Source organism: Megalops cyprinoides, chromosome 18 (assembly GCF_013368585.1).
Source record: "Megalops cyprinoides isolate fMegCyp1 chromosome 18, fMegCyp1.pri, whole genome shotgun sequence".
Lineage (NCBI taxonomy): Eukaryota > Metazoa > Chordata > Actinopteri > Elopiformes > Megalopidae > Megalops > Megalops cyprinoides.
This window is the reverse complement of record NC_050600.1, coordinates 12,677,922-12,696,215: the sequence shown is the minus strand read 5'-3', so window position 1 is coordinate 12,696,215 and position 18,294 is coordinate 12,677,922. Positions and strand designations below refer to the sequence as shown.

Here is an 18,294-nt window from a genome sequence, read left to right as displayed (position 1 = left end):
GAACACGCGTCCTGAGAGAAAACGCAATGAGAAAAACACATGCAAAAAACAGGGGCGGCTTCCGATTTGTCTCTTTCCAGAGCAAACACTCGAACACGGCTGTGATTTGGCAAAACGACGCACGGCAGCAGTCATTGTTTGTGTAGTATTTTCGGTGCAGATTTGATCACATAACGTTTGCTCTCCGTCGACCTGTGACCCCGTCCCACCCCTATTGCACATTTACATTGCTGGCAGGGTTTGTTTACTTTGCGGTACTAGGACATATTCACATCATTCTGCAGAGCAATTGGACACTATTTCTGTGACAGAACACATACAAAACAGCCATTGTATATATTATCCGGTGTAGACTGCTTTAAATACAAAACCTTAAGCACATTGCTGTGAATTGTTACACGAAACACAAGGAAATAGACATATTGCAAAAATAATATGATTTTATCTTGCTGTAGAGGCCAAAGCAGTTTTGTAGGGCTCTGATCAAACTTAATATCAACAGTGCCACCTGATGGCTCCAAAGCACTTGTTGCATATTTGCAGTACCCAGACGGTGCAATATGACCATTAGGATTTTTTGGAATGTAACACTGTATTTATGAGAACTTTACCACCAGTCTTGCATGGTGTTGTTTCTGTTATTCAAATTTGAAAAATAGTTTTTGTCTCAACATTTTGTATTATCAAAAGCACATGAAATGAAATGGATGCTCAAGTTTTGAGATGTTCTCCAAATCTAGTAATAAATCACACTGATAAATAGCATTAGATATTATGTACCATGTGCAGGTGTAATATAAAGGAATTTTTATTTTACCCCATATTGCACTCCTATGATAAATAAAGGTAACATAACCAATGTGTCCTTGCAAAATTGTACATCTCTGTTGTTGATTCCGCAGTAGTTAATTACATTGACCACTAGGGGGCAGTAGGTACATTACAAATGTACACAAAGCACACACTTTGCTTTTGAAGTGCATCTGCAGTGCAATTGAACTCTGTGGCCTCAGACTGTACACCACACTGACGCAGTATGCGGGCACTGGTACAGGTGAAGCTGTACATCTGTCCATTTTATTCAGTATTTTACCGTACACAGAACATTTCACTGAATCCAACGCAGAAAAATAATTGAGAAATGATAACTTGAATATTGAGGCAAAAGATAACCATAATGAGTTATTTATTAATTACACTGGCCTTTGCAGGAGCTAAAACAGACTTTAAAGCTGATAAGCTAATAGCTGATCAGCTATTAGTATAAAAATCAAAAGGTTCACTTCCACAGAAACACATTAAGTTGATAATTAGCAGAGACTTCATCTCCCTTTAACAGAATTTTTGTTGTTATTCCATTACAAATTAAAGTGTATAATTAGCCAGGAATTGTGGTTACTAAGGGATTTTAGCTGGCATATGTTTTTTACAGCTCTGATTATTATATTGATCTTGAAATGATTAATAGTTAAATGTGATGGCGGATTTCATTATGTACATATAAATATTGCAGACAGAATTCCTCCTGGGGAACTGGTGGAATGGCAGAAAAAAACGGTCCCTTCTTTCATTTCTAATTTCTGTTCTTTGTTTCAAAAGACATAACCTTGCAGTAAGGAAAGCAATACAGGGCTGGGACTCAGGTGTTCAAGGAAGCACCATTAAGACCCAGAGATTCAGGTGCACTCCACTTCTGGTTCACATGACCTTACTGGTTAATCTGACCTTTTGCTATGGATCAGATTGAGACTTCAGGAGGTCTGCAAAGAGGCATAAGGCAGCATGTTCTGGTGCAGATATGGTTCTGATGAGTTTCATAAGAAGAGTAATTCTGGTTTTGTGCTGCAGGCTCATTGTGTTTAGATGTACATTAATATTCTGATGTAAACCCAAATATTCAAATATTCTGATTATGACAGCATTACAGGAGTCATATAAATTTCTTATTCTTATGACTATCATCTAGACAAGACAATATTCCAGTTAATACATTATTAAATGGAATATCGAGTCATTTAACATTATTTGGAATATTCCCTCTATAAGCACTTCTGTTCATATTCAATTATTTGGAAGGAAGCTAGGGTCATAATTCACTGACCAGTAACCTGTAATAACTAGCAATAAAAGCTTTTTATTGTTAGTCACAATAGGGTTTTGGAGGCTCTTAAAGGGCTTATTCAGGATAATTACGGTATATATAATTATACTGTAATTACTAATAAACAAAAATACTTTTCCCTGTAACCACTTCTCTTCTACTCATAACCTTTCTTTGTCAGGATTTCTTTCTTTGTCAGTAGCATTACCTATAGCAAGGACAAATACCATCTCCTGACTATTGGAAATGCAGTCCCTGGATTGGTAAAATCATTGTGATGACAATCATGTCGAGATGTAGACTCCCAGCAGGCAGTGGGTGAAGCTGGTAGATCAGTGTGTTAATGATTTTTCTGTTGCTCAGGACCAGCGTGGATCCTTCAGAGACTCTCTCCTTTACTGGACAAACGCTATGTCATATTGGATTGTGTAACTGCTTGCTCATGATACACAATAGCCAATACTTATCATGGTTTACTATGTGATAGAAAAGTAAGCAGTTACTAGCTTAGGCTAAACACATATCACTGGCATCTTTTTTATTCAATGTATACATAGTGATTACAACCACATTGTGCCTAAAACAGAAAAGCTAGCCTCTGTGGTCTTGTGGAACATGTAGCTCGAACCAGAAACTGTCTGTCATGTGCTTTGGTGTGTTCTAATATTAATGTGGCAACAGAAAACTGGCTCTCACAACACAAAGTTCCTCCGGCAATCTTAGTAAAGCATGCTGGAAGTGCTGTAAGGTCCCCTCTGTGTGGAGAGGGGCGGTTCAGCAGTTGAGTACATCTGTGTGCGGTGACGGGATCTGAAGCACGCACCCCAGACCCACACACAGGGACCGCAGGGAATGTAGGAATGGAGAAATGACAGAGGATGTCAGGCTCTTATTGATGGGAGCCCCCCCCCTGGCTGGGAGTGATGGAGTGCCTCCGTGAGAGCCGGACCCAGACAGGGTCGATGTTTAATGCTGCCTCCAGTCCCCGGGTGTCAGCGCTGAGCCTGAGTTACTGACTGGGTCTCGGGGACTGCTGGATATTGATTGTGCCACTGCAAATGCCACCCCGCACCCGCTGCGCGGCTGCTCTCAAATTGAAGTGCAGAGAAGCATTTAGAATAGGATGTTGGCTTGTAGTCCTAACCACTGACATGTCATGCAGAACATTGTGCTTGTTTAGACTGTCGGCCAGGACACAGGTTCGATCCTCAGCAAAGTCATAGCGAAGACTTGGCATGCTTTGCCTCTCTTAGATAGGACTCCTTATGATGATGTAAAGTGTGTGTGTGTGTCTCTTTCTGGGAGTTGGGGGAGGGGGGGGCACAACACAACCTTTGGAACACTGCTGAAAATTTCAGGTGATAAGGATGATTACATGTTAAATTATGTTGCAATGGAAAAACATCTGTGTTTAGTCTGATGATATAATCCCCAAGTTGCGAAATCCATGATACTTGTCAAAAAGGAGGCACTTTCGACAGCGCCATTGATCCGGGCTGCGTCTGCGATCCAGGCAGAGTCGTCCTGTCTGGACGCGTCCTCTCGCAGCAGAGAGCCAGCAGATGGCACCTGTGTCCTGGAGTGCTGTCCTCGGAGTGCAGTTTGCTTTAGGTCTCCTCGTGAGGTCACGCAGTGAGGGCCAGCGTGCCGTAGCTGCTGTCCGTCTCCATCTGCTCCCATCTGCCCGAGTCATCTAATGACCACGTGTGTTGCAATCAATCAGCTCAGCGCACGCTTAGACAGCCTTGCCCAATATTCCTCCGTTACACCCCTCGACAAGCCTGCACGCTCCTACTCCGGCACCACACCTACAGAGTGATGCACCCTTCTTTTTCTTAACACACACACGGACAACCCTGCCCAGCCTTAGTCCCAAACTGCACCTACATAGTACTGCTCATTCTGATTCCACACCCTAACAGCCCTGTCCATTATTTGAATGTGTTTTGATCAGAGGTGACTGAAAGTCTGGAAAATGGGGCTGTGTTTCGCAAATGAGGATAAGCCTTGAGCAGGATGATGGTGGTCTTATTGCTGTGAATTTTACTCAACAGGCTTTGTTTAGTATTATATTAAAATCTAAAGATCAAGCAATGTTTTTTAGTTGTAGAGTGCTAAGAATACTTACACTCATATGCAGTGAAAAGTATAAGCATGCCTTTGAAATTTAAACTTACACTGGACACCCTGGAAATACCTAGTTCATGTCATCACTGAGGTATGAGTTGTTTGGCACATCACCAAGCCAAGTTTTTTTTACTGTACAAGTCAGCAGTGATGTCACTTAGCACACTCCCTTGTGTCCCAGTTCTGCCAGAACTGTAGTCTATGAATTATATCAAAGCAGTCCTTTTGACACTTTCCATTAGAAATGTGCGGTAACAATCACATGGAAAGCTCAATACTTCTATTCCTAGTAAAACTCAGTTATTTAAATATTAAGTAACAGTACTCTAACAGTAAGTAAAAGTACTCTAATTTCATTGTAACCAATGTAGTGATAAGCATGGTAGTGCGTGCTGTTGGGAGGAAAAGTGAAGTGAACAGTTTTTTATTGTTTCTGGGTATACTGAAACATGTATTTGCATTTAATTAAAGGGTTGATTCCATTCAACTGCAAAGTTTAAGCGTGTAAATAGTGAAAGTGGATCACCCTCATATCTGTTACTCTGCATTAAGGTGCTACTCACCGGGGTGAGATGAAAGATGTGGTCTTATGTTATTAAATTGTCCCATGCATTTCATGAAGAGCTTGGTATGAGCTCCGTGTCCTCTGTCTTGTTCATGGCTGTGTGCACAATGAAGAAAGATCTTTCCCGTCTTGCCCTTCTTGACATTCTCTCTGTTTCCCTGTGACCCTGGACCTTCAAAGCAGATGAGCGTCAGCTGCCCTAATCCCTGAATCTGCTGTGTTTCTCTCTCCAGGCACAGAGAGGAGGGCAAGGGGAAGGGCGTGTGCTCCTGTGAGCCCCCAGCAGAGGGCGTCCTCCTCCGGCCCGCCGCCTGCCGGCCGGGTCATCGACGTGGACGGGGTGCGGCTGGAGGACGCCTCGCACAGGGACTCGGACCTCAGCCTCAGCTTCGAGGGGTACGTGACGGAGCTCCGTGAGTGTCAGGGCAGGATGAGGAGCGGCGTGTACAAGACCTCCGAGCTGCCATCCTTGCTCACCGTCAAGGCCGACAACGGCAAGGCTCCCGAGAGCACATATAAGGCCACGTTCGTCTGAGGGGGGGGGGGGGGGGCCTTGAACCGCACTGTGTTAGCACCAGAGACTGCTGCAGTCACCTGACACACAAAACCACTGCTGTAAATGGGCCATGTTCTGAATATATTGTACATACACTCATCATCTAAGCACTGAAATTTTCCTTCTGGAAAAACTAAAATAGATTTTTTTTTTATTTCTTTCCCCAAAATGTAATTAGATGTTACAATTTTAATGGTACTGTTGTTGTGTAAACCTTTTGCTTGCATTCACAAAAGCCAAGCTATGGTGTCATCAAAAAGGGAAATATACCTGGCAGATGGGTGAATTTACCAGTGTTCCAAAGCCAATAAGGTTTAGTTGCACGCATGTTCCTGGCAATCTTGTACCGCAGTTTTCCCATGCAGTTAACAAGTGATGTTATCGACATTTAATTTCAGTTATGTATCTAAAGATATTTCGATTTTCCAAGGAACTGTTCCAAGGAAGTTCCAAGGAACTGTAAGCAGATGTTAATATGCTGAATACTTGAGCTGTGTGTTTCCATAAAGCAGAGGTGTACAAGCAGTGAGAGATTGTATGTTGTTCTATCTACATTGCTGAACAGACCTTCATTGTGCCTGGCTGTCTCTTTGATGTCATGTAATTTGATGTACTGCAGCTGTTTCTGATAGAGACCTCTTACTCAACCTCTGCTGTGAACTTTTTAGCATCAGTAACATTTCACTGACTCAGTACCAGAAGCTATGCTCGCCAACCAAGTTTCATGCTATGATTAACAACAACAGTAAAAAAGGCTAAAATAGCTAGCTGTAGATCTGGAACGATGTTAGCTTTACCATAGAGCGCATCGCTGTTTTTGTCAATGATGCAGAATTCCAGCCTTCCACATGTAGGCTACACCACTAGTAATCCTGTGTCTCCTTATGTTTATATACTGTCACACTGTGTGGCCCTCTGTACAGTACATGTACATAATAGCCTATCATCTTCTAGAACATGAACTGGATATTAAAGCATTGCTCTGTGTGTAGGTTTAGGAGTCACACTACAAAGGACAAAAAGTGAAATCATCCAACTAATGCAGCAGTGTAAATTTTAGCAGCACCCTTGTGTGGTGAAAATGCTGTTTATGCACCAGTGTCTCACGGGGGGCTAGCTGTGCATTAGAAATTGTTTGGAATCAAAGATGCTGTTCTTAAGACTGCTGGGCTGTGACAGCAACTGTCTATTGTTGAAAAGTATTCAGATCTTTGATGAGCATGTTTAAAAGAACAGCAGAGCTTCAACCTATTTTATTATTTCTACGAGTCAGCGACGTGCATTGCCTGCCGTAATGTCACCGTTCTTGACAGTCACACACATTTGTTTACAGAAAGATTCCCAGCTTCAGTATTGTAATATATAATTGTACTAGAAACGATTAGCATCTGGAACATTCTTGACTGATTTAATTGTATTAATGCTGTTGATGCTATCTGTTCATTTGTTTCATAAATGAATAAAAGTAAAAAGGCCCAGTTTCCCTGTATTGTGTGTCTGTTCTGCAGTAAATAGAAAGATTTCAGCTGATGGATTTTTAGCAAATTTGAATAGGGACCCATGTGCAATTATTTAATATTTTCATACATCAATTGTCCTACTATCCCGCCTCAACCGGGGCAAGTTTGATGAAGTTGCATTTATCTTTTAAAATCCCATCAAACTGAGTCTAAAAATCAATGTGAAAATGTATTTCCAGATTAAACAAAATGCCATATTAGACAATATAGGTAATGTGTGTCTTTGGGTGCCAGTCTAAGTGAGGTCCTATGAAAAGATTTTTATGTTTGATTAATTCCATGCAGTGAAGAGGACCCCCATGTAAGTTTATTACTATTACTAGTTTATTTCAGGGGTATTTAAGTACTTAAGTTCAGTCTGATGGCAAAACCTTATGTGTTTGATGCTTCAAACCCATAAGACAACTAAAACCCATTCTACTGTGAGGAAACCGGTCATTTTGTACTGAAATATAAAATCCCATTCACTTGTTTCAGTTATATTGCTAGTACCAACATCACATCACTCCCAAACACATGCTGTCTCTTTTGATGGTGCATTTTTAAATTTGACCCTCTTAATTATTAACAGAACTATCTCAAATACTGTTCCAGCTGCAACACTGGACGAAATGCGACCGTTTCATGTCTGACTTGCCTTCTAATCTGAAAGGTTAGTTTCTGGACGTGTTAACCAGACAAACTTTATTTCTGTATTCGAGCTATTATCCTTGTGTTTTTTCCGAACTAAACCAAGTGGGGCAAAATTGTATCTGTTTAATATGGGAACCTCGATCTCTTCAGGTCTGAGAGTTATTTATGGCTTATTTAAAGGACAGTTTCGTGTCACAGCACGCGCATGGAATGTTGGAGTCGGTAGAGGTGTAGTGACCCGTTAAAGGTGTTCCGCTACCACTACCATCCGTATATGTTCCAACAAGCTAAATAGGATCTGTGTGCATGAATACCAGCATTTTAATTTCTTTCAGCACATGCATTAGGCATTGTATAGCTGAATCTCTGGACACGTGAATGGAGTTTATGAGGAATTATAAAACAAACACAATGGAAAAAACAGAGGCAAAATGATTTTGACAATTAAAAAAAAAAACTTCAGTAATGTTAAAACGTTAAATACACATTCTCAGAAAAGCGTGTTCTGTTCCAGCCTTGTCTCTTTCTACTCTAATGGCAGGTATCTCATTGTAAGAGGATTTTTTTTTCGCTTTCAGTATAGGACGCATAGCCTGTTATTAACTAACCTTCACTAGAGTCTTTCCCTAAATGACGCAACTGTATGACCCAATGCAATCCGGAATTGCTGAATAGTATGACTTCAGCAGAGTCTTCTGCCGTCTCTCGCGAAGACCTGATCGTGACTTCTTCGGAGATCTACCTTGAGAACTTTTTTGTCGAAGCAAACACTTATACGTACAGAGCACAAACTTGGTTACCCCTGTTATTAAACTACACAACTCATGAAGATGTCATTGGCAATATTTCTTCTGCTTCCTTGCGTATTCAGTGCAAGGACGGTAAGTCAGCATCGCTAATAAATACTAGCTTGAGTATTTTTGATGCAATTTTATGCATTTTGAAACAAAATTATTTACACTGAAACCTCGTTTTGCGCGAACTGATTTGAGAAGGCAATTCTAGCGTACGTCATTGCCGCCTTATTCATTTCAATATATAGTTTTCATGTTTTTACAGCGAATGGTACCTCCTGGATACGAAGTACTGAATTCCAGGACCGCAGAGAGCGAAACTCACCTTAAAGGTTAGAAAGTTAATTGCACTGCGTCCTGTGCATGCTGTGGAAATACCCCGTGTTTTTGGACAGATGAAATGTCACAGTCTTCAGGACTTCAACGGTTGGGTGTTTGAATTAGAAATGCCTGAATTTGATATATATGTATATTTTTTTTACCTGTAGTGTAGGCAAAAAATGATTTTGTTTGGCAGTCCTTTCTATATGAACAGGTAGAACAACGTAGGTTATTGGCTTTCAGCGCTGGCAAAATTGGACAATACTGAAAGCAGTCTGTGTTTGCGTATTTCCAAGCCAAGAGTATTAAAGCTGCACGGGAAAGATGGTGCGTTAAGAAGGATTATATTGTAGGGAGCTGACATTGATTCTGAACACAGCAGAGGTTAAATGAATTATTCATAAGCAAAATGGGTGTCATCGCGATGAAACGTTGCTAAAAAGTATTCTGAAATGTGTTTGAATTTCCACAAAGAACTTACATTTTCCTTGTGCATGCCCTGTACAGTGTGTTGGTTTGCTTGCCTTTGGAGCCCTCTGCACTGGTTTTGAATTAATAACTCACACTTGTCCCTGTTATACAGTACTCACAGTGAATGGAAAAGAATGTAAATTCCCCTTCCGTTACGGTGGAATTGTTTATCATAGATGCATCCGGAACCGTTCTTCAAAGCCATGGTGAGTCAAAGACGTTATTTGCTGCGATGTAAGTTGACCTTATTACCTTGGCCTCTGTGCACGGAGAAACAGACACAAATGCTTCGTCCGCACGCACATTAACAGCCATGTAATCACAGGAGCGCTATTAGCGTGCAAAGGGCAAAAAGCAGTCAGTCAAGAAACTGACATCTGTTATTTTCTTTAATTCACCCTACCACAGAGAGTTATTTCTTTAAAGCCTATTTTCCATCTGAAGAGGAGAGAACATTGACGCTGAGGAATGGAGAATGACCTTTATTTATTTTTTAAAGTAGTAATTTTACGACTACTTTAGTTTCATAGTAATAAAGAGACAGCTGTTCTTTATGCTCTTATTTTATGCTGATAGTGTGCCATATAGAATTTGTTGTCCATCTGCTTTTGATTCAAAATGTTAAAGGGTCGGTGGGCCTCTGTGGGTGAGGACAACATGTTAATATTTTAATATGGCAATATACACTTTCACCTGCAATCCTTGACTAACATCAAGTATGGAAATATTCATCAGGAATTTGTTTGGGTGAGTGCATGCCAAATCGCCCACTTGAGTCCCAGCCTGAGAGCTTTCTGACTAATAGGAATGACCGAGGGTTCTATATATTTATTTATTTCATTTAATGCAGTAGGTTCATTAGTAATTCATTTTTATTTGACAAGGGCTTGAGTCAGGGTTGTACAAGCTAAAAAAAAAAGCCCTGGACTGCAAGGATGAAAAAAAAAATTACCCACCCTGGAGTGTTATAGCACTTTAGTTAAGCCTATTACACATATTATGACTTTTGAATCTGAATTGAAGGTAGTGTGACTGAACCTGCTGTTATACTCCATGAGTTATGATATCAGGGAATTGCACTGTGTCACCAACAGAGAACTCAGCAAGGATTTCAGAGAAACACAGTGCTAGTCACTGGTCACTGATGGTGCCTTTTAAGATTATAACACACTTTTCCTAACTGAAGGACACAAAGAGTCACCAACTGTTTCTGCTGCCCCAGGCTATTATTATTATTATTATTTTTTACACCTATAGCTTGTTTCTACTCACTCGTGTGCAGGAGCCTTTAATTTAGGCCACAGTGAAAATGCAGTTTCAACTTACAGCCCGCTGCAGGTGAGCAGAGGCGGTAATCCTTTGTGATAAAACCATCAACCTTACAAGCCCTGCTATTTACCATTACACCACACTACTGTCCCCAGAAAAGCAATTCTTTCTCAAGGGTTTAATGATCTCCATGGAGGGGTAGAATCCCCATGTAGGGATGGAAGCTAATAGAACTTTTTAAAGTCACCTCTGAGATCTCATTCATTGCATGAGCGAAAGACGGAGATCTCCTATTTCCATTTTATTCACAACAGGGTCTTTTCTGCTACAAATGAATAAAAATGGCAAAACGAGGAAAGAGAATCACCATGTTACAGGCCAAGCCATGCTAAAGGATGTTAAAATCTGTCTAGCAGGACCATTGTACATCTAAAAAGCAAGCAGCTGATAAGAGTCCAGGGGCTATTTTTCTAGCTAGCTAGCTAGCATTTGCATTGTTTTTTCAGTTGTTCACCACTTTGTAAGGGGCATGGAGGAAGGAGGTAGAAATCTGTCATGCCTGCACAGCACACTGCACCACCTGGAAATGGACCGAAACACTGTTGATTTTTTTTTTAGACAGACCTGCATCTGCTGGGGCTGTTGGTACTTTGGCCAGTCTGACTAATGGAAACAAGCCATTATCGTCTTGCTTTGTTTGGAGTGGTAGCTGTTTGCAGATGGATAAAATGACCCCTCATGCTCTTGCCACAGCTAAATAAATTCCTCATTTTCTGCTCATATCCAGTGTTTATTTTCAGCCAGACTCTGATCTCAATGTGCTTATACTTTTTTGGTTTTCTCCATTGTAGGTGTGCTACCACATATAACTTTGACCGGGATCTTCTCTGGGACTACTGTTTGCCAGAGACCACTGATACAAGGGGTAGGAATTATTACCAAACACATTCAAGTGTTGAAAACTTTGTTGGTTCATCTTCCTCACAGTCATTTATTTTTTAAAATTTTTCAGTGTCTTTGTTCTCAGAAAACAATGTCACAGACTTGTGTGCGGACAAGCCATGCCACAATGGTGGTCTCTGCACCAACATTCCTCACTCACGTTCCTTTGAGTGTACCTGCCGAGAGGGTTTCACAGGGAAGCTATGCACACAGGGTGGGTGACAGATAACTTATAACAATACCTAAGTGGTGCGTCTACACTAATTTCCACTGTATCCAAAACATGTCCATGATGCCCCGGTTGCACAGTCATCTTGTGGTTCTGTTGTGCCCCTTCCATTGTCCGTTTCAGAACAGTGTTATGAGGAAGTTCACATGAAATATTATGACATTGGAGAATCCTGGGGAAGAATACACCGTCGGAATGTGGAACAGTGCACATGCGACAATGGAGAAATCCTCTGTGAACGTGTTCGATACACAGGTATATCGTGTGCTTGGTCTGCTGCTTGGGTTGGATATTTCTTGTATTTACCATGGTGTTTTGTGTATAAACAATACAACATACGTTTAATTGATTTATTAATGGTTCACTGTTTGTAGTTCTGATTATTATTATTTTATTAAATAAAAGATATTTGTCTAAATACTCGATGTGGGCTGTTCCAGCTGAAATCCACCCATATTTCTTGCTGTGTGATACCTCTCAGACTATCACATTGTTTAGCTTGTTCCACTCTTTCCTTTAGGCCTTTGAAAAAATTTTAGCCACTGTTATGCTTAGGAACATTATAGATGAACATCTCGGGTTGCATGCAACGATATGTGAAAGGAAAAGAAAGGAAAGGAGTGGAGAGGAATATTTGTTTGGGTTCAGGTTCAGACTAGTATAGCTATGGTTTATTGCAGAAAAGACCCAGCAAACTCATGCCTAATGCATGCAGGACATTCAGTTTGTCTTCCAGAGGAAGTCTGACCCTTTTTTTAAAAAAAAAAAAAAAAAAAACAGTCACCCTGAAGAATTTGCTCTGTTTTCACTCAGGTAAGATGTTGAAAGAATGTCTCTATCTGTCTGATCTAATATCTCTTATTTTGTAGCCTGCATCTTGAACCCCTGTCAGAATGACGGAACCTGCAGACTGATCATATCCACAGGGGAGGCGGTGTGCGCCTGCAGGCCTGGCTTTGCTGGACAGCACTGCAGCATTAGTGAGTACTGGAAAGACAGCCGCTGCCTGCTCTTCTACAGAGCAGCGCACAGCGTAGGCTGGATAACGTAACTTGCATGTTCACATATCAGAAGTGCATCTTCTAAAATGCCACTGATTAGACTCTCAAATTAGACAAAATGTTAACATCTTTCATAATGCAGAAAGCAGCTTAAAATAAACTCTTCCAGAGGACTAACCCCATTAAGCAGAATGAGACAGCATGTCACAGGAACCAGCATTGCCTTTAAATGAGGACTATAAGTGAACAATGCATAAATACAATTCATGATTAATGCAGTGGAAATGAGCATAAGGTGGATAACTGACGACATACAGGCCCTTCCAGACCATTAGCAGATACAATACCAGTCAAAGGCTTGGACACACCTACTCATAGGATGGTTTTTCTTTATTTTACTATTTCCTGCATTGTAGAACAATAGTAAAGACATCAAATCTATCTTATATTTTAGATTGTTCAAACTAGCCAGAAAATAGTTCTAGATAATATTAGGCATCAAATTCCCTATTTACATTTGTCTAAGCATTTAAGTCTTCAAAATGTCTTTATCCTGTGTTTCCCATTATCTTAATGGGTGAGTACAAACATTTGGCTGGTACTGTACAGTACTCTCCATGGGCGAGAGAGCTTTTGTCCCCTCCCCACAGTTCCCTGTCAATCCCCATAGATCTGTGACTGAGTTCTCGCCTGCAGACAATCCCTCCCCTGACTAACATGCTGTGTCTCTTTGCGTGCAGCCCCAGAGGCAGAGTGCTACGAGAACAATGGCACAGAGTATCGCGGCACGGCCAATGTAACCATATCCGGCGCCCGCTGCCTACCCTGGAATTCGGACCTGTTGAATGACGAGCTGCATGTGGACAATGTGGAGAACGCCGCCCTTCTGGGCCTAGGGGAGCATGCTTTCTGCAGGTGTGCACTGGCTGGGTCATCCCTGACATTGAACATACATTCCAGAACTTCTCATTTTTGCTGTATGTGTACAAGTAGTAACATCAGTTTATAGACATGGGGTGAGAACATTAGACATACATAGGTGGCAGTTACGACTTGTAGTGAAGGAGCAGAGCATATAAGACAGACTGTAAGAAGAGCATATAAGAAGAATGTTGATAAGACATTACAATGATATGTTAGTTAATTGTAGTCAAAACAGATTGACAGTCACCGATAATCATACAATAGTAAACTGTATTTGTCTGGTGTGAAGGAACCCTGATGACGATGAGATGCCATGGTGTTACATAATGAAGGAGACTGAGATCTCCTGGGAGTACTGTGACATTTCCCCATGCAGAGTGGCTTTGAGTGAGTACAGCACCAAGACTCTGGAGTAAAACTACTGCTGTTGGTATGGTCCATTGAAACAGCAAGAGACAACATTGACAGGTCATTGACAACACGAATAGGCATAAGGTAGCGAATACAGCCATTAGTTAGCAAAGTACAAAATCCAAATCCAAGTCTGATGAAGCCGTGCATTGTAAGACCAATTTACAGTACCAGTCAAAAGTCTGGACACACCTGATTAAGATAATGGGAAACATGCATTCAAAGACATTTTGAGTAAGACTAAAGACTTGTGTTTAAAAGCTTTCTCAGACAAATGAGTAAAGTTCATACCTATGTATGAATTTCTTTCCAAAAAATTATTTTTTAAAAAATATTTTTTGGCTACTTTGAAGAATCTAAAAGATAGTTTTGATTTGTTTAATGCTGTTTTGTTCACTGCACAGTTCAATTTCTCTAATTTCATAGTTTTGATATCTTTACTCTTATCTTAAAATGTGGAAAATAGTAAAAATAAAGAAAAACCCTTCTACCCTTTGACTGGTACTGTAGATCACACCAGAAGGGAAGTGCATATTCCATTGCGGAAGAATCCCTCCCACTCTCCTCTCCCTGGTCCTCACTGGGTCTGTGTTCCTCCAACGCAGCGCTGTCGCGGCGTGTGATGAGCTCGGACGGCCCGCCCCCCTCGGAGCCGGAAAAGCCGAGCCGCGCGCCCGTCTGCGGGAAGAGGCACTCCAAGAGGATGCCCAGGGCACGCATACTGGGCGGACACTCCGCCCTGCCGGGCCTCCACCCCTGGGTGGCGGCGCTGTACATCGGGGAGTCCTTCTGCGCGGGGAGTCTCATCGCCTCCTGCTGGGTGGTGTCTGCCGCGCACTGCTTCGCAGGCAGGTAGGGCTCAGTGCTAGACCTCTGTACAAACGCGCCACAGTGATAACATTTAGCTAATACTAATTCCGAGATTAAAGTTGGTTTCTTTTCACCCCCTTAGCCCCCTTGTGTCCAGTGTGCGTGTTGTCTTGGGTCAGCATCACTTCAATGACACGGGTCCGAATGCCAAATCCTATAGGATTGAGAAGTACATCTTTCCTGATCAGTTTTCAGTGTACAATCCCACACTCCATGACATTGGTAAGCAGGACATCATTTCTTTAAGTGGACCACTTCAAGTGTTACCACTTGATACATTACCATTAAACCAAGGGAGTCTGATGTCGTTCCTGAGGGGCTATTGTCAAGATTGTGTCTTTTACGAATCAATCAAACACTTGATTGTATCAACTAAAAAATCTCAGCCTGTTGGACTGCAGCCCTCCAGGACCAGGGCTGGACATCTCTTTAAACTCTGATCCGTCTTGATCTGTCTATCTCTCTGATACTGTATGTGATTGTGTGTGATTCAGGCTTCATCTCATTTGCACCATCATAGAACAATACAAAATGATTTTATTTTATTTATACTTTCATAATTTGATTTACTTTTTATTTTTAATTTTTTTTTATTTTTATTTTTAATTGGATTTTTACCAGTCACCAAGGCAGTGAGCACATCTTGTTTTAAATGAGTGTGCTTTGGAAAGTATTGCTATGATCACTGGTCAAGTAAGAATGCGATCACACTCTATTCCCTGTGTTTGGTTGTGGTTAAATCTCACGTAAAGCATCGTCAAGTAAACTATAGCTGTAAACATTGTAGCTGCTTGCGTCACTCTGTGTATCAGAGAGCTCTGTGACGGTCCAAACACGTCACAGAGTCTGCAGTGTTTAGGGGAAACGGAAAGAGACACAGTCTGCACTCTGACTGACTGCCCTGCTGTAACCATGGTCATGCATCCAATTTCCTCTGAGCTCGCAGTTTAACACACTGCACACACGCCAAATGGTGCGTGCTATACAGTAGCAGGGGTAAAAGCAGTGAACTGAGGGTCGGGTGTGATTTCTGGAAAAAGACAGAGGCTGCCGGTCTTCCACAGTTTCCCCCACAGCTGTGCACTTCCTGGCAGCTACCCCCACGTGCATGCAGAGAAAGGAGTGAAAGTCCTGAAAGCACGCACACAGCATCTGTATCCCGTGTGGGAGATTATTCCTCTCTGCTCTATTACAACCGCAGGCATCTGAAAACACTTATCCTACACCTACGATAGCAACTGAGCAATTTTAATGGAACGTTTATTTATGTCTCTTTTGTACCAATGAGGTGGTTTGCTTCATTCCTTTTAAAATGTGGTATGTGACACACGATTTGTAACTGATACAGGACAGATGGGTGTTTAGAAAGACTCTTTTTACGAGTGAGATTTTGTCAAGGTTCACGCTTATGGTATGGTAAAGTGAGCCAGTGTACTTCTGATGTTGTTCACTGTCAGTTTCCTTATGTAACTTAAAGAAGCCCTCTTCCTCTTGCAGTCCTTATCAAACTGAAGAAGGAAAATGGAAGATGTGCCAAAAGAAGTCAGTTTGTACAGCCCATCTGCCTGCCTGGAAAAGATATAACTTTCCCTGACTATCACTGCTGCCAGATCACAGGATGGGGTCACATGTATGAGAGTGAGTTCTAGTCACTTCTTCCTGTGTGTGTGTGTTTTGTTTTATTTTTATTACTGTTCTTCCATACTTTATCTTTTGGTCCTTGCTTAAGAGTGGGTACCCTGTTGTCCTAAAGCTTAGGATCAAAATATCACTCAGCTGAATGTGCATAAAAATAGCTTTACTCAGCTAGTTATTGTTTCCCAAACTGATGCGATGCTTTTTGAGCAGCATTTTCAGAAATGATTGTTGTGTGGCTTGTCTCTCTGATTGTCATACTGAGTTGGTGTCTCCTCAGCATTCTCTTACCCATATCTGTTGACTTTTTCTTTTCACGTTTTCTCTCAGAGGCTAACGCATATGCAAAGCACTTGATGGAGGCCACCGTTCACATCATACCCATTGAGCAGTGCACCAGGCCGGACGTGTACGGCCAAGAGGTCACAGCCAACATGCTGTGTGCTGGGAGCCACCGCTGTATAGATGCCTGTCAGGTACTGTGGGCGTGGGGGAAGCCAACATAATTGGCCCATGCTGGGATAGTCCTTTACTGCTCTATGTCCAATATATTACATGTACATAATGCAGACACAAATGTCTATCAAACATGAACACTGGTGGAAAAAACATAACTGGCAGTGCATTTGGCAGAGATGACCAAGATGAGGCTTTAATGTTATGAAGGCTGATATCATGGTTGTCATAGGGGAAGCTGATTTGGCCTTTTCAAAGTTGTTTTTGTCTGCAAATCTAGACATTTGGACTAATTTATAGCTAACAAACTTTTTCTTTATCTTTCTGTAATGCTGCAGGGAGACTCTGGGGGCCCCCTGGATTGTGTGAAGAACGGGGTTCACTTCCTGTATGGGATCATCAGCTGGGGAGATGGCTGTGGAAGGAACAAGAAGCCTGGAGTCTACACCAGGGTCTCCAACTATGTGGACTGGATCAACCGCATCATCAAGCCCAAGTCTTAATGCAGCTGCAACAACCCATTGTGTTGATACATATCTATATTACCCATGTGCTGTTGTGACTATAGTCTGCGTAGAAGCAGACATGCAGCCATTGGACATGAGGAGCAGCTTGGAATATCATCTGCACCTTCGTATCACCTGGATTTAATTGTAAAGAAGGCATCATGCACTCATTATGCTTTAATGTAGCACCACCCCAGTGAATGAATCCAGTTTTCCAAATATTTTTGAAACCACTGTCATGTATTCGGTCATTACATAGCAATGAATGGAAGATAGAAATATCATATGGACATATATTCTTTATAGAAGATATTTTTATTATTATTTTGTATATTGTACATTGGTAACTATGAAATATTCCTCAAAAATGTTTTTGTGTCAAAGTGCATTTTTTGTTAATTTCACTAAAAATGAATGTTGTTTTGAGTTGAAAGTGAGTCGAAATCTAAAATAAAAAAAGTAAAACATGAAAAACATTGTAAAATAATGAGCTTATTGCATGCTCTCTTCACTTTTGTACGTGTTTTAAGTTTAAATTCAAAAAGTTGAAAAAAGTTTGGCCTTAACAGAAAAGAAAGTAAACACACTCATGGAAAGATAAGGATTTGATTTAGCTGAATTTGACTTCATTTTCCCATTTCCTGAATTATGTGTACTTAACTTCTTAAGGTCTTAACTTTCGAATGGGGTTTGTTCTGTATGCTTAATACTTTACCCCGTGTCTTCATTATGTTGATAAGCGTAAAATGTATATATGGAGACACATATTCACAAATAATCCTCGAAAGGACTAGAATATTGCAATTGTAATGGGGTGTATTAAGAGTTTGAAGAGGTCAAAACAATGCAATACTTTCCTTATTATTTTAGTTTATTAGTTTAATGTTAGTTTATTTTTTACTTTTTGATTTATTTTGATCTTCAAAGGGTATACTATGGTTTTATTTCAAATTTAATGGATTT

General features: G+C 41.0%; 2 protein-coding genes across 3 annotated transcripts in view; both read left to right on the top strand.

Moving 5' to 3' along the window:
• rgs12a (regulator of G protein signaling 12a) overlaps nt 1–6,425 on the top strand; it is a 55,113-nt gene extending 48,688 nt beyond the window's left edge. For both annotated transcript variants that reach the window (XM_036551299.1, XM_036551300.1), the window contains one exon: nt 5,027–6,425. In XM_036551299.1, coding sequence (XP_036407192.1) covers nt 5,027–5,328 — 302 coding nt within the window. In that variant the 3' untranslated portion in view covers nt 5,329–6,425. The remainder of the gene's footprint in view (nt 1–5,026) is intronic.
• Nucleotides 6,426–8,213: 1,788 nt separating this feature from the next.
• Nucleotides 8,214–17,533, top strand: LOC118793455 (hepatocyte growth factor activator). The gene is made up of 14 exons (XM_036551644.1): nt 8,214–8,383; nt 8,562–8,628; nt 9,201–9,294; nt 11,209–11,282; nt 11,370–11,513; nt 11,652–11,783; nt 12,398–12,508; nt 13,270–13,444; nt 13,743–13,840; nt 14,470–14,716; nt 14,817–14,956; nt 16,232–16,372; nt 16,700–16,845; nt 17,164–17,533. Exons 1-14 carry the CDS (start codon nt 8,327–8,329, stop codon nt 17,326–17,328), a joined length of 1,791 nt encoding a protein of 596 aa, XP_036407537.1. The 5' UTR covers nt 8,214–8,326; the 3' UTR covers nt 17,329–17,533.
• The last annotated feature ends 761 nt before the right edge of the window (nt 17,534–18,294 follow it).